Source organism: Anser cygnoides, chromosome 9 (genome assembly GCF_040182565.1).
Source record: "Anser cygnoides isolate HZ-2024a breed goose chromosome 9, Taihu_goose_T2T_genome, whole genome shotgun sequence".
Lineage (NCBI taxonomy): Eukaryota > Metazoa > Chordata > Aves > Anseriformes > Anatidae > Anser > Anser cygnoides.
The window spans coordinates 14,582,565-14,597,416 of NC_089881.1; the positions used below are offsets into that span (position 1 = coordinate 14,582,565).

A 14,852-nucleotide genomic window follows, 5' to 3' on the forward strand; every position below is an offset into this window, starting at 1 on the left:
TCAACGGGACACTCACCACAGACAGTGCCATCACTCCAGTCTCCCAGAGCAACACCTGCCTCAGCACAGGCTGCAGCATAGGCACCCAGGGCATTGCAGAGCTGCTCCGTGCTGCCACCCGTGGCACAATGGTCATAGACACAGCTCTCAAAGTACGTCTCGGGTGGCAGAACTGCGTGGCATGGCTGGAACGGGCCACTGGGTTGCGTGAGGATTGCACACTCCTTGTTAGCTGCCTCCTCCGCAGAGGGGGAGCAGGGCGGAGATGGTTCAGGGGTTGTCTCACACCTGCAAAGCAGACAGACATCAGAGACACAGAAGCAGATGGCTGAGGAACCTGTGACCACACCAGCTTGGCAATAGCACCATGCTCATGCCCTGGCCCACCCTCTCCAAGGTCAGGAGCAGCGAGATGCGGTGTGTGGAGTGGGACACAGGGCCCGGCATGGAGGTCACCGAGGGCCCCAGGGCACAGCGCCTACGGGGAGACAGCACCACGCACCCTGACCGTGTGGTGTGGCCCGGGCACTGCCACTAGCAAGCCAGCCTTGAGGACAAAGGGGAACAGCCACATGTCTGGAATCCAGCTGCAGACAGCACATCCCACGGGTGGATGCAGCACAGAGGTGAGACACAAGGGCCACGGGCCTGCTGCTGTGGAGCCTCCATGCGCTCCCTCGCGCTTTCCCGCAACTGCCTCCTGCCCCCCGCCCCTTGCCTGCCGCTACCAACCCTCCCTCCTCGGGCCGCTCACAGCTCCCCTCTCTCATGCTCCCCTTTGTTCGTCATCTACACGACACAACAAGGACTCACGGCCACTCGTCATCCGGCACCCTCCAGCTGTCTCCAAAGTCATTGATGTGAGGCACGACGACGCCATCGGGTCGTGTGAAGTCGTCCTCTTGTCTCCCGGTGTATGTTCCACACAGCCCACACAGCTTGCCCCAGTGCTTCTCGGACACCCTCACAAGGAGCTCATGGTCCCCGTTGAACTGCACCTGCAGGCCCAGCTTGGTAGAGACTTGCACGTAGGAGCCACTCAGGGAAACGTTCACACCTGGGGCTGGAGAAGCAGGCAGGGAGGCCAGAGCACCGTTGATCTGAACAGGGAGGAGAGCGGGAGAGACAAGCATAAAGACGGGCCCTCCGCTGGCAGCTCACTCCTCTTCACTGCGATGGTGCCAGGGCCCATCGAGTCACAAGCGCTGATGGCATGAGAAACCGCGCCCAGCCCTACGAGAACAGCAGCTACCCCACGGACAGCACACAGAAAGCTCGGGACAGCAGGCAGAAACTCTGTTGCTGCGCCAGCAGTCCTATCTGCCCCACTCAGAGACTCGCTGTGCTCTCGTGTGAGCACGCCAGCAGGTTCAGGCAACATCAAGCTCTTCTGGGGGAACCGTGCTACTAATGGTACTTTGGATATCTGTGTTCCCAGGCCTAAAAGTGAGGGGCGCTTACGTAGACTTCCTTGTTCTTGCGCAGTGCAATGTGGAGGCCTTCCACGGACAGTGCCACCGAGTTCAGAGCCGTCCAGCTCTTGCTGCCCCGATGTTCGTTGCGCGTGGTGACGCTGAAGCCGAGGGAGGAGTTGTCACAGGCCGTCACCACTGTGTAGTTGCAGGAGCCCTGGAAGTGGTGAAGCTTCCCATCGAAGGTGCTGTAATGCGGGTCGCCGTAGATGTGGCAGAGAGCTGTGCTGGCCGGGTAACAGCCCCGCTGGCCGTCCTGGATCTTGCAGACCTCCTCCTCACCACAGGACAACACAGAGCAAACCATCTGGCCGTTGGCTTCACATCGGCACTGTCTCGTGCAGTTCTCGTTCACAAAGTGCTCTCCTTCCTGCAGGCAGAGAAACCCGGAGCCCCATCACGTCAGGCAGGGAAGTAGAGGCAAAGCAGTGCCTCGGGAGGGGAGCGAGCCACAACAGGGTTTTCACTCACGCTGTAGTAGTTGCCCTCAAAGAGGCAGCCACAGTTGGCCTCGGGCACGCAGGTGTCTCCGCTGAGGAGGAAGCCAGAGGTGCACGCGCAGCCCTCCATGCAGGGCTTGGAGCAGTTCTGCGGGGCTTGTCGGTCAACGCAGGTGGCAGGACAGCCAGTCATGCAAGGGTCATAGTAGCTGTTGGCAGGGCACCGCAGGGCTGCAACGGGAAGGGGACAGTTAGGACCTGCAAAGCCCGCCAGTAAGGGGCTACCTTCTGGGAAGGGGAAGAACAACGAATCGTTGATCGGTGCTTTGCCAGAGGAATTGGGCACAGGGAGAGGCCCGCTTTCCTCTGCAAATCCAAGGCAGGTACTCACGGCAGAAGGTGGCATTCCTCCAGGGGAGAAGAGTCACGCCGGCTGCCTGGCACGCGTCAGCATAGGCCTCCAGGGCACCACACAGGACCTCCTGGCTGCCACTCAGGGCACAAAGGTCATAGGAGCAGGTCTCAAAGTAGCTCTGGGGGTTGATCACGGCATGGCAGCTCTCAAAAGAGCCTGGTCCTGCAGTCAGTATGCCACAGAACTGCCCCGATTGGTAGAGCTTCTCCTCTTCTGCACTGCAGGGTTCCGGGGGGACGGGCACACCGCAAGACGGGTCACCGTCCGGCACCTTCCAGCTCTCCCCCAGCGCATTGGAGTCTGCGGCTTGCTGCCCGTCGGGCATCATGTAATCGTCCTCTCGCCGGCTGTTGAAGTTCCCGCACATGCCGCAGGTCAGGTTGGAGTAGGTGGTGGGCACCCTCACCTCCACCGAGTGGTCGGCGTCGTAGGACACTCTGAGGTTGAAGTCCGTCTCCAGGACGATGTAGCGGCCGCTTGTGCTCACTCTGATGGCACCTCCTGCTGCACTCACCGGCAAGGTCCGGCGCACATCGTTCACCTAGGGCAGACGCACCGTAATGGACCGTGGTCTCTCTGGGGCACTCAGCCCCACGGGACCACGAGCCCCACTCGCACAGACACCCCTGCAGCTTGCCCGGCCATATGTGTGCTGCACTCTGGGGACCCCTCTTCCCTAGTACATGCAAGAACCTACCAAGAAAAGCCAGCCCTGCCTTGCAGACCCACCGTGCTTGTGCCAGCCCAGCTCCTTACCAGCACTTGGCTCCTCTCCTGCTTGACTATTGCAATGCGCTCTCCGTACACCTCGACCAGGACTTCGCGCACGTAGGACACGTGGGGGTTGCCACGATGCTCGTTCTTTGCCTCAACATTGAAGTAGGGCACGGAGCTGTTGGAGCACACTTTGGCCAGCGTGTAGGTGCAGTTCCCCATGAAGTCGTGCGTCACCTTGTCAAAGGTAACGTAGTGAGGGTCACCGTGGACGTGGCAGATGCCGTAGGAGTGTTCGAGGCACTCGGGTTTCCCATTCTGCACACCACAGTACTGGCCCGCAGGGCATGAGGCGCTGGAGCACTGGACTTTGCCTCCCCGTGCGGGACACGTGCACTTTGTGGAGCAGGTGTTGTCCGTCCAGAACTCCGAGCCCACCGGGTAGTGCTGCCCATTGTGCCAGCACCCGCACTGCTGGCTGGGCACACATCGGTCGTTGTAGAGCAGGTGCCCGCTGTCGCACACACAACCCTCCACGCACGGCAGGCTGCAGGTGACGGGAGCCATAGGGTCAACACAGGTCGCAGGGCAGGCTGCAGCACAGGGCTCGTAGTGACTGTTGGCTGGACAGGTGATGGCTGCCAAGGCAAAAGGAGTAGCAGTGAAACCATCGGTAACCCTACACTCAGAATGCCCTCAAAGTAGCCAGGCTCCACCACATGTTTTGGCAACTGTCATCATCACCCCGCTCCCACCAGCTGCTCCCACGTGATGCCTTCTGCAGGGAAAGGACTACTAGGGGGGTCTGACAGACAAAGGGTGCTCCCTGCCACGGTGGCTAGCCGGCCCAGGGAAACGGGGTGCTTCCCTGCTTCTGACTTACGGCAGAATGTTGCGTTCCTCCACGCAGGGAGCTTGACACCAAGCGCCTGGCAGGCATCCGCATAGGCCTGCAAGCTGTTGCACAGGGCCTCGCCATCCAGCCCCAGCTCACACAGGTCGTAAAGGCAGGTGTCGAAGTAACCGCTGGGACTCAGCACAGCGTGGCACACCTGAAACGGGCTGCTGCTGTCAGTGAGGAGTCCGCAGAAGCGGCTGCTGGCAATGACTTGCTTGTCGGCCTCACTACAGGCTGGCGGGGCGGGCTGTCCGGCTGAGCAGCTGTGGAAAGGCAGGGAGAAGGGCCCCGGGGTTATCTGTGGGCTTCTCCTGGTGCCTCCCCCTCCCCTTGCCCGACGCGTCCCCAGGCCTACGCGGGGGCCACACGCACCTGCTGTCGTTGGACACCTGCCAGCTGTTACCCAGGCTGGTGGAGTCTGGCTCCAGCACCCCGTCCGGGTTCAGGAAATCGTCTGCTGCCATCCCGTTGTAGTTCCCACACATGCCACAAACCTTCTGCCCAAAGGTGCTCGGAAGCGTCACCTCCACCAGATGGTTCCCATCAAACTTCACTCTCAAGCCAAAGTCTGTCGCGACCACAGTGTAGAACCCGCTGGACGAGACCTGCACGCCTGCCGATGGGGTGCAGGGCAGCACCTCTGCCACTCCGTTGACCTGCAAGGACAGAAACCAAGAGAGAGTTGGAGCAACCCGTTTGCAACGTTCTCTGTCCTGACACAGCCCCGACGTTGCTCCCCCCTGCGCTTACCGTCACCACGCCGCCCTTCCCCAGCCTTATGCGCTGGCCATACACATCGACGTCCACGTACTGGACGTAGGACACGCGAGTGTTGCCTCCCTTGTGCTCATTGGCCGCTTCCACGTTGAAGTAGGGCAGCGAGCTGTTGCTCTCACACAGCTTGGACAGGGTGTAGGTGCAGGTGCCCATGAAGTGGTGTATTTGGTTGTCAAACGTGTGGTAGTGAGGGTCTCCTTCCACCACACAGGTCCCTGGCAGAGGAAGGACCAGAGGAAACGTTCAGTGATGCACCTCCTGCCACCTCCTCTCCACAGCCCACCCTGCCCAGAGCGCTGCAGCCCCATGACTCGTCTGCTCCACTCACCTGAGCCTGGCGAGGGTGTTGGTGTCCCAGGCGCTGATGTGCTGGGGACAGGCGTTGTAGTCAAATCGCCTACGAGAGACACAATGGCACATGCAAATCAATCCCCTTGACCAGATCCTCTTCACGGCAGAAACTACATTGACTGCCCCGACAAGCAAGCTGCCCTTTCCCAAGCCGGGTGATGAGGTACCTGGGCAGTATCCTTTTTCAATGGACAGGTCATCCAGTGCCACGTCGCTGCGGAAATCTTCCCCCCATTGTCCCTCGAGGACAATCTAAGGGAAGGGATGGTTTCCAGCATTAGCTCCAGCCACAAACATTGTGTGCCATTTCAAAGCACACTCTGTCTCAGATGGCAGTTAGAGCCTCTGCCCTTACCTGCATGTTTCCTGTGCTGTGCACCGTGACCTCTCCCAAGTGCCATCTGTCCCCGTGGTTCCCAGTTCTTTCCCAAACCAGCACTTGGTCTTTGTCCTTCGTCACGGACACCCGCAGGGCCATTTCTTCAGCCACCCCGTACATGTGGTACCAGAAGCGGAAGCAGTGCGGTCCCGTTGAATTGCACACCGGACTGACCAGCTGAGACACCAAGTACGGGTAATAGTCGCTCCCATGCAGGTAGATGTAGTAGCCGTCTGAAACAAAGTGCCAGCCACACTGTCGCACACCATCAAATCTAGACAAAGCACCCAGGGACAACCCAGGCACAGTCGTGGGAGCACCTCCTGCTGCAGTTCAAGGCAGGCAAAAGGAGGGAAGAGCAAAGAGAGCTCCTTCACTAGCCACAACCGCCCAGCCCCAAGTCTACCTACAAACCGTGCTCCCAGAGGACATGCCAGCTCTATGGTTTGAGCAGGGCAATGGCATCACCTCCGAAGCACCGCCATCACCCTAGCATGGCTCTGCAGCTTTGGGGCCCACTCATCGTTGGCTTCTGGAGAAGCCAGTGTCTCCTAGAAGAGACCCGTTCCTGTTCCCCCAAGACAGTCTGCCATCAAGCTTTGCATTACTTTTCCCCTTGCACGACAGAACCTTGCCTGTCCTGGCAGTACCACAGACTGATTCCACGCCTGAAAAGCTTCCTAAAGGAAGGCTCTGGCCCTGGGGGAGACTGCTACAAACGGCTCTGGATCAAACCCAGGATACATTCGGCCTGTATTTGCTGTTGGAAAACGTTTGTTGCCATCTTCCTAAGGACACCCCTCGGCCTGAATGACCGCCACAAGCTGGCTGCTGCTCCTACCTCCTGTCGTGTGGTCGAAGGAAGGGCCGGTATCTGGCGATGGTGTTGGCCCCTTGTGTCTTATCCAGTCGATGCTGCTGGACTCCTCCTGGACCCACTCACAGAAGTCGACGTCAAATGTGCAGGAGAAATTGCAGGCTGTTGGGGGAGCTGGATACGGTGCAGAAAGGAAAGCAGAGTTTCTAAAGTAAGGGTGGGGCCACCTTTTCCCAGTGTCCTGCAGGGCACACCTACACCCCTGGCGTGCTCATGGCCAGGTGAGGATGGCCACCCAAGTGCAAGTAGGCAGCATCCTGGTGTAGTAGAGAGCAACCCGAGGACAGACAGGCTGAGGAGCAAGGCTGCTCCCAAGACATTGTCCCCATCCCGGGCATTCCCCGGTGTTCATTGGTGAAGGCTTCTTCCTCTCTCCCTTCTCTGGGTTCCCCCTTCTTCTCTCCACCTCTACAGGTGGTACCTTGCTATGCCTCCCAGAAGGTCAGGGGCTCTGTCTTGGGCTGGATACTGTCAATGATTTCCTACAACTTCAGGGCCATTCTGACTCATCTGTGAAGCAGCACTTCAAGTAAGAGAGGGACAGTCATCAGTAAGGTCTTAGTCATCTTTGATGGGCAGTGGGATGCCATCTCCCAACATCCCTCAAGCAACGTCTGCCTTCCTAATGCCAAAACGCTGATGACACTACACCCTGGACAGGCCACTTCCGTACTAAGGACGAGCAATGCTGTCAAGAACACAAGAACATTCTGGGTAGGACACCTCTGGAAGAGAAGACAAGCCTTCCCGGACTGCAAGTCGGGAAAGTATTGTGCACACCCAGCAGATTTCCTGTGGCAATGAGAGGGTCCAGGATCTTAAACCTTAGCCGCAGGACTTAAGGACAAGGAATGTAAAAGAAAAGAACACCCATTATCTCTGACTTTTCGTTCCCACAGAATCTGTGCGGGAGATCGTCACAGCTCAGTCATGAAAACACACCCAAATGGGACACTCACCACAGACAGTGCCATCACTCCAGTCTCCCAGAGCAACACCTGCCTCAGCACAGGCTGCAGCATAGGCACCCAGGGCATTGCAGAGCTGCTCCGTGCTGCCACCCGTGGCACAATGGTCATAGACACAGCTCTCAAAGTACGTCTCGGGTGGCAGAACTGCGTGGCATGGCTGGAACGGGCCACTGGGTTGCGTGAGGATTGCACACTCCTTGTTAGCTGCCTCCTCCGCAGAGGGGGAGCAGGGCGGAGATGGTTCAGGGGTTGTCTCACACCTGCAAAGCAGACAGACATCAGAGACACAGAAGCAGATGGCTGAGGAACCTGTGACCACACCAGCTTGGCAATAGCACCATGCTCATGCCCTGGCCCACCCTCTCCAAGGTCAGGAGCAGCGAGATGCGGTGTGTGGAGTGGGACACAGGGCCCGGCATGGAGGTCACCGAGGGCCCCAGGGCACAGCGCCTACGGGGAGACAGCACCACGCACCCTGACCGTGTGGTGTGGCCCGGGCACTGCCACTAGCAAGCCAGCCTTGAGGACAAAGGGGAACAGCCACATGTCTGGAATCCAGCTGCAGACAGCACATCCCACGGGTGGATGCAGCACAGAGGTGAGACACAAGGGCCATGGGCCTGCTGCTGTGGAGCCTCCATGCGCTCCCTCGCGCTTTCCCGCAACTGCCTCCTGCCCCCCGCCCCTTGCCTGCCGCTACCAACCCTCCCTCCTCGGGCCGCTCACAGCTCCCCTCTCTCATGCTCCCCTTTGCTCGTCATCTACGCGACACAACAAGGACTCACGGCCACTCGTCATCCGGCACCCTCCAGCTGTCTCCAAAGTCATTGATGTGAGGCACGACGACGCCATTGGGTCGTGTGAAGTCGTCCTCTTGTCTCCCGGTGTATGTTCCACACAGCCCACACAGCTTGCCCCAGTGCTTCTCGGACACCCTCACAAGGAGCTCATGGTCCCCGTTGAACTGCACCTGCAGGCCCAGCTTGGTAGAGACTTGCACGTAGGAGCCACTCAGGGAAACGTTCACACCTGGGGCTGGAGAAGCAGGCAGGGAGGCCAGAGCACCGTTGATCTGAACAGGGAGGAGAGCGGGAGAGACAAGCATAAAGACGGGCCCTCCGCTGGCAGCTCACTCCTCTTCACTGCGATGGTGCCAGGGCCCATCGAGTCACAAGCGCTGATGGCATGAGAAACCACGCCCAGCCCTACGAGAACAGCAGCTACCCCACGGACAGCACACAGAAAGCTCGGGACAGCAGGCAGAAACTCTGTTGCTGCGCCAGCAGTCCTATCTGCCCCACTCAGAGACTCGCTGTGCTCTCGTGTGAGCACGCCAGCAGGTTCAGGCAACATCAAGCTCTTCTGGGGGAACCGTGCTACTAATGGTACTTTGGATATCTGTGTTCCCAGGCCTAAAAGTGAGGGGCGCTTACGTAGACTTCCTTGTTCTTGCGCAGTGCAATGTGGAGGCCTTCCACGGACAGTGCCACCGAGTTCAGAGCCGTCCAGCTCTTGCTGCCCCGATGTTCGTTGCGCGTGGTGACGCTGAAGCCGAGGGAGGAGTTGTCACAGGCCGTCACCACTGTGTAGTTGCAGGAGCCCTGGAAGTGGTGAAGCTTCCCATCGAAGGTGCTGTAATGCGGGTCGCCGTAGATGTGGCAGAGAGCTGTGCTGGCCGGGTAACAGCCCCGCTGGCCGTCCTGGATCTTGCAGACCTCCTCCTCACCACAGGACAACACAGAGCAAACCATCTGGCCGTTGGCTTCACATCGGCACTGTCTCGTGCAGTTCTCGTTCACAAAGTGCTCTCCTTCCTGCAGGCAGAGAAACCCGGAGCCCCATCACGTCAGGCAGGGAAGTAGAGGCAAAGCAGTGCCTCGGGAGGGGAGCGAGCCACAACAGGGTTTTCACTCACGCTGTAGTAGTTGCCCTCAAAGAGGCAGCCACAGTTGGCCTCGGGCACGCAGGTGTCTCCGCTGAGGAGGAAGCCAGAGGTGCACGCGCAGCCCTCCATGCAGGGCTTGGAGCAGTTCTGCGGGGCTTGTCGGTCAACGCAGGTGGCAGGACAGCCAGTCATGCAAGGGTCATAGTAGCTGTTGGCAGGGCACCGCAGGGCTGCAACGGGAAGGGGACAGTTAGGACCTGCAAAGCCCGCCAGTAAGGGGCTACCTTCTGGGAAGGGGAAGAACAACGAATCGTTGATCGGTGCTTTGCCAGAGGAATTGGGCACAGGGAGAGGCCCGCTTTCCTCTGCAAATCCAAGGCAGGTACTCACGGCAGAAGGTGGCATTCCTCCAGGGGAGAAGAGTCACGCCGGCTGCCTGGCACGCGTCAGCATAGGCCTCCAGGGCACCACACAGGACCTCCTGGCTGCCACTCAGGGCACAAAGGTCATAGGAGCAGGTCTCAAAGTAGCTCTGGGGGTTGATCACGGCATGGCAGCTCTCAAAAGAGCCTGGTCCTGCAGTCAGTATGCCACAGAACTGCCCTGATTGGTAGAGCTTCTCCTCTTCTGCACTGCAGGGTTCCGGGGGGACGGGCACACCGCAAGACGGGTCACCGTCCGGCACCTTCCAGCTCTCCCCCAGCGCATTGGAGTCTGCGGCTTGCTGCCCGTCGGGCATCATGTAATCGTCCTCTCGCCGGCTGTTGAAGTTCCCGCACATGCCGCAGGTCAGGTTGGAGTAGGTGGTGGGCACCCTCACCTCCACCGAGTGGTCGGCGTCGTAGGACACTCTGAGGTTGAAGTCCGTCTCCAGGACGATGTAGCGGCCGCTTGTGCTCACTCTGATGGCACCTCCTGCTGCACTCACCGGCAAGGTCCGGCGCACATCGTTCACCTAGGGCAGACGCACCGCAATGGACCGTGGTCTCTCTGGGGCACTCAGCCCCACGGGACCACGAGCCCCACTCGCACAGACACCCCTGCAGCTTGCCCGGCCATATGTGTGCTGCACTCTGGGGACCCCTCTTCCCTAGTACATGCAAGAACCTACCAAGAAAAGCCAGCCCTGCCTTGCAGACCCACCGTGCTTGTGCCAGCCCAGCTCCTTACCAGCACTTGGCTCCTCTCCTGCTTGACTATTGCAATGCGCTCTCCGTACACCTCGACCAGGACTTCGCGCACGTAGGACACGTGGGGGTTGCCACGATGCTCGTTCTTTGCCTCAACATTGAAGTAGGGCACGGAGCTGTTGGAGCACACTTTGGCCAGCGTGTAGGTGCAGTTCCCCATGAAGTCGTGCGTCACCTTGTCAAAGGTAACGTAGTGAGGGTCACCGTGGACGTGGCAGATGCCGTAGGAGTGTTCGAGGCACTCGGGTTTCCCATTCTGCACACCACAGTACTGGCCCGCAGGGCATGAGGCGCTGGAGCACTGGACTTTGCCTCCCCGTGCGGGACACGTGCACTTTGTGGAGCAGGTGTTGTCCGTCCAGAACTCCGAGCCCACCGGGTAGTGCTGCCCATTGTGCCAGCACCCGCACTGCTGGCTGGGCACACATCGAGCGTTGTAGAGCAGGTACCCGCTGTCGCACACACAACCCTCCACGCACGGCAGGCTGCACTTATAGGGTGCTAATGGGTCAACACAGGTCGCAGGGCAGGCTGCAGCACAGGGCTCGTAGTGACTGTTGGCTGGACAGGTGATGGCTGCCAAGGCAAAAGGAGTAGCAGTGAAACCATCGGTAACCCTACACTCAGAATGCCCTCAAAGTAGCCAGGCTCCACCACATGTTTTGGCAACTGTCATCATCACCCCGCTCCCACCAGCTGCTCCCACGTGATGCCTTCTGCAGGGAAAGGACTACTAGGGGGGTCTGACAGACAAAGGGTGCTCCCTGCCACGGTGGCTAGCCGGCCCAGGGAAACGGGGTGCTTCCCTGCTTCTGACTTACGGCAGAATGTTGCGTTCCTCCACGCAGGGAGCTTGACACCAAGCGCCTGGCAGGCATCCGCATAGGCCTGCAAGCTGTTGCACAGGGCCTCGCCATCCAGCCCCAGCTCACACAGGTCGTAAAGGCAGGTGTCGAAGTAACCGCTGGGACTCAGCACAGCGTGGCACACCTGAAACGGGCTGCTGCTGTCAGTGAGGAGTCCGCAGAAGCGGCTGCTGGCAATGACTTGCTTGTCGGCCTCACTACAGGCTGGCGGGGCGGGCTGTCCGGCTGAGCAGCTGTGGAAAGGCAGGGAGAAGGGCCCCGGGGTTATCTGTGGGCTTCTCCTGGTGCCTCCCCCTCCCCTTGCCCGACGCGTCCCCAGGCCTACGCGGGGGCCACACGCACCTGCTGTCGTTGGACACCTGCCAGCTGTTACCCAGGCTGGTGGAGTCTGGCTCCAGCACCCCGTCCGGGTTCAGGAAATCGTCTGCTGCCATCCCGTTGTAGTTCCCACACATGCCACAAACCTTCTGCCCAAAGGTGCTCGGAAGCGTCACCTCCACCAGATGGTTCCCATCAAACTTCACTCTCAAGCCAAAGTCTGTCGCGACCACAGTGTAGAACCCGCTGGACGAGACCTGCACGCCTGCCGATGGGGTGCAGGGCAGCACCTCTGCCACTCCGTTGACCTGCAAGGACAGAAACCAAGAGAGAGTTGGAGCAACCCGTTTGCAACGTTCTCTGTCCTGACACAGCCCCGACGTTGCTCCCCCCTGCGCTTACCGTCACCACGCCGCCCTTCCCCAGCCTTATGCGCTGGCCATACACATCGACGTCCACGTACTGGACGTAGGACACGCGAGTGTTGCCTCCCTTGTGCTCATTGGCCGCTTCCACGTTGAAGTAGGGCAGCGAGCTGTTGCTCTCACACAGCTTGGACAGGGTGTAGGTGCAGGTGCCCATGAAGTGGTGTATTTGGTTGTCAAACGTGTGGTAGTGAGGGTCTCCTTCCACCACACAGGTCCCTGGCAGAGGAAGGACCAGAGGAAACGTTCAGTGATGCACCTCCTGCCACCTCCTCTCCACAGCCCACCCTGCCCAGAACGCTGCAGCCCCTTAACTCGTCTATGCTGTTCTCCGGGAGACAGAGCTAGTGGAAATCTGTGTCAACACTGGACTTTTTGTTACAGTGCCACTCCATATCACTTATACCCCTCAATGCTTCAGGCACTGGTGCCCAGAGCAGTGATCCCACCGTAACAGCTTAGAAAGGGTCCAAGTAGTCAATGTCTGTTACCACAGCAATTGAGTGGCACAAAGAAAGTAACAGCCCCTCCAACGCAAATGCTCCGTTTGTCCTCTAACAGTAGTGAAGACAACTGAAGCAGCTAATAACAACTGCAAAAAAGGGGGTGGAAGGCTCCGATACCTGAGCTTGGCCCAGGTGTGGTTGGTGGCAGTGTGTGTGTAGGCTGTGTTGTGCTGTCTGGCAACGGAGTCGAGGCTGTTGGAGGCAGCGGGCCTACGGATAGGCAGAAGAGGTCTGTGTCAACATGGGAATTTTGTTCCAGGCAGCTGGTCCACCCTGCCCAAACACCCCAACGCCATGACAAGAGAAGCCCAGGGAAGAAAGCACACAGGGATCACTCCTCAAAAAGAGGCACACTACTCCCAGGCTGTGCCACCAGCGTAGCTGGGTGATAAAAGGAGAAGCATAGCCCCTTCCCTACAGCCCCTCTGTCCTTCAAACGGGGGCTTTAAAGGAAAGGACCTGAACAGTTGCCACGAGCAGAAGGTGGGCATGGGACAGGACAGAACCTGAGCACCATGTGGGTCTTGCTGGTGATGGCTACCGTGTTTGCCCAGTGTCCCACACGGCACACCTACATCCCTGGTATGCTCATGGCCAGGTGAGGAGGCCAACCAAGTGAAGGTACTTCAGCCCAGCGCTTACCACAGCCAGTAAAAAAACATGGACAAGAATTAAACATACCTGTGCTTGTCCCAGGTGATGTTGTGTGGGGAGGCTGCATTGTGGTACCTGGCAAGGGGGTCGAGGTTGGAGGAACTGTTGGACCTACAATGAGAAAGAGGTATAGAAGCTGTGTTTCATAATGGTGATTTCTTCCATGCAGTTATTCCACCCTTCCCAGACAACGAAATACCATGGCAAAAGGAGTGAAGGTCAAGAATGCCACAGTATCCCTGTCACAAGGAGTCTCGCTAAACAAAGTTAGATGCATCCCAGCATGACCAGTATACTGTCCCAACAACATCTGGTGATACACAGAGCAACCCGTGCCGCCCTATTCCTTGAACCCGCACCCCAAACGAGATCAACGGGACACTCACCACAGACAGTGCCATCACTCCAGTCTCCCAGAGCAACACCTGCCTCAGCACAGGCTGCAGCATAGGCACCCAGGGCATTGCAGAGCTGCTCCGTGCTGCCACCCGTGGCACAATGGTCATAGACACAGCTCTCAAAGTACGTCTCGGGTGGCAGAACTGCGTGGCATGGCTGGAACGGGCCACTGGGTTGCGTGAGGATTGCACACTCCTTGTTAGCTGCCTCCTCCGCAGAGGGGGAGCAGGGCGGAGATGGTTCAGGGGTTGTCTCACACCTGCAAAGCAGACAGACATCAGAGACACAGAAGCAGATGGCTGAGGAACCTGTGACCACACCAGCTTGGCAATAGCACCATGCTCATGCCCTGGCCCACCCTCTCCAAGGTCAGGAGCAGCGAGATGCGGTGTGTGGAGTGGGACACAGGGCCCGGCATGGAGGTCACCGAGGGCCCCAGGGCACAGCGCCTACGGGGAGACAGCACCACGCACCCTGACCGTGTGGTGTGGCCCGGGCACTGCCACTAGCAAGCCAGCCTTGAGGACAAAGGGGAACAGCCACATGTCTGGAATCCAGCTGCAGACAGCACATCCCACGGGTGGATGCAGCACAGAGGTGAGACACAAGGGCCACGGGCCTGCTGCTGTGGAGCCTCCATGCGCTCCCTCGCGCTTTCCCGCAACTGCCTCCTGCCCCCCGCCCCTTGCCTGCCGCTACCAACCCTCCCTCCTCGGGCCGCTCACAGCTCCCCTCTCTCATGCTCCCCTTTGTTCGTCATCTACACGACACAACAAGGACTCACGGCCACTCGTCATCCGGCACCCTCCAGCTGTCTCCAAAGTCATTGATGTGAGGCACGACGACGCCATCGGGTCGTGTGAAGTCGTCCTCTTGTCTCCCGGTGTATGTTCCACACAGCCCACACAGCTTGCCCCAGTGCTTCTCGGACACCCTCACAAGGAGCTCATGGTCCCCGTTGAACTGCACCTGCAGGCCCAGCTTGGTAGAGACTTGCACGTAGGAGCCACTCAGGGAAACGTTCACACCTGGGGCTGGAGAAGCAGGCAGGGAGGCCAGAGCACCGTTGATCTGAACAGGGAGGAGAGCGGGAGAGACAAGCATAAAGACGGGCCCTCCGCTGGCAGCTCACTCCTCTTCACTGCGATGGTGCCAGGGCCCATCGAGTCACAAGCGCTGATGGCATGAGAAACCGCGCCCAGCCCTACGAGAACAGCAGCTACCCCACGGACAGCACACAGAAAGCTCGGGACAGCAGGCAGAAACTCTGTTGCTGCGCCAGCAGTCCTATCTGCCCCACTCAGAGACTCGCTGT

At 59.2% G+C, this 14,852-nt stretch overlaps 1 protein-coding gene across 1 annotated transcript in view; it reads right to left on the minus strand.

The window, feature by feature from the left end:
• LOC106039287 (uncharacterized) overlaps positions 1–14,852 on the minus strand; it is an 88,795-nt gene that overhangs the window by 38,021 nt on the left and 35,922 nt on the right. The window contains exons 51-76 of the mRNA XM_067002528.1: positions 14,322–14,608; positions 13,525–13,796; positions 13,166–13,249; positions 12,602–12,694; positions 11,956–12,197; positions 11,578–11,861; positions 11,191–11,468; positions 10,350–10,945; positions 9,570–10,134; positions 9,210–9,409; positions 8,728–9,108; positions 8,080–8,366; positions 7,283–7,554; positions 6,288–6,437; positions 5,423–5,679; positions 5,235–5,319; positions 5,045–5,113; positions 4,690–4,931; positions 4,312–4,595; positions 3,925–4,202; positions 3,084–3,679; positions 2,304–2,868; positions 1,944–2,143; positions 1,462–1,842; positions 814–1,100; positions 17–288 (exon numbers count right to left, since the gene is read on the minus strand). Coding sequence (XP_066858629.1) covers positions 17–288; positions 814–1,100; positions 1,462–1,842; positions 1,944–2,143; positions 2,304–2,868; positions 3,084–3,679; positions 3,925–4,202; positions 4,312–4,595; positions 4,690–4,931; positions 5,045–5,113; positions 5,235–5,319; positions 5,423–5,679; positions 6,288–6,437; positions 7,283–7,554; positions 8,080–8,366; positions 8,728–9,108; positions 9,210–9,409; positions 9,570–10,134; positions 10,350–10,945; positions 11,191–11,468; positions 11,578–11,861; positions 11,956–12,197; positions 12,602–12,694; positions 13,166–13,249; positions 13,525–13,796; positions 14,322–14,608 — 7,507 coding nt within the window. The remainder of the gene's footprint in view (positions 1–16; positions 289–813; positions 1,101–1,461; positions 1,843–1,943; positions 2,144–2,303; positions 2,869–3,083; positions 3,680–3,924; positions 4,203–4,311; positions 4,596–4,689; positions 4,932–5,044; positions 5,114–5,234; positions 5,320–5,422; positions 5,680–6,287; positions 6,438–7,282; positions 7,555–8,079; positions 8,367–8,727; positions 9,109–9,209; positions 9,410–9,569; positions 10,135–10,349; positions 10,946–11,190; positions 11,469–11,577; positions 11,862–11,955; positions 12,198–12,601; positions 12,695–13,165; positions 13,250–13,524; positions 13,797–14,321; positions 14,609–14,852) is intronic.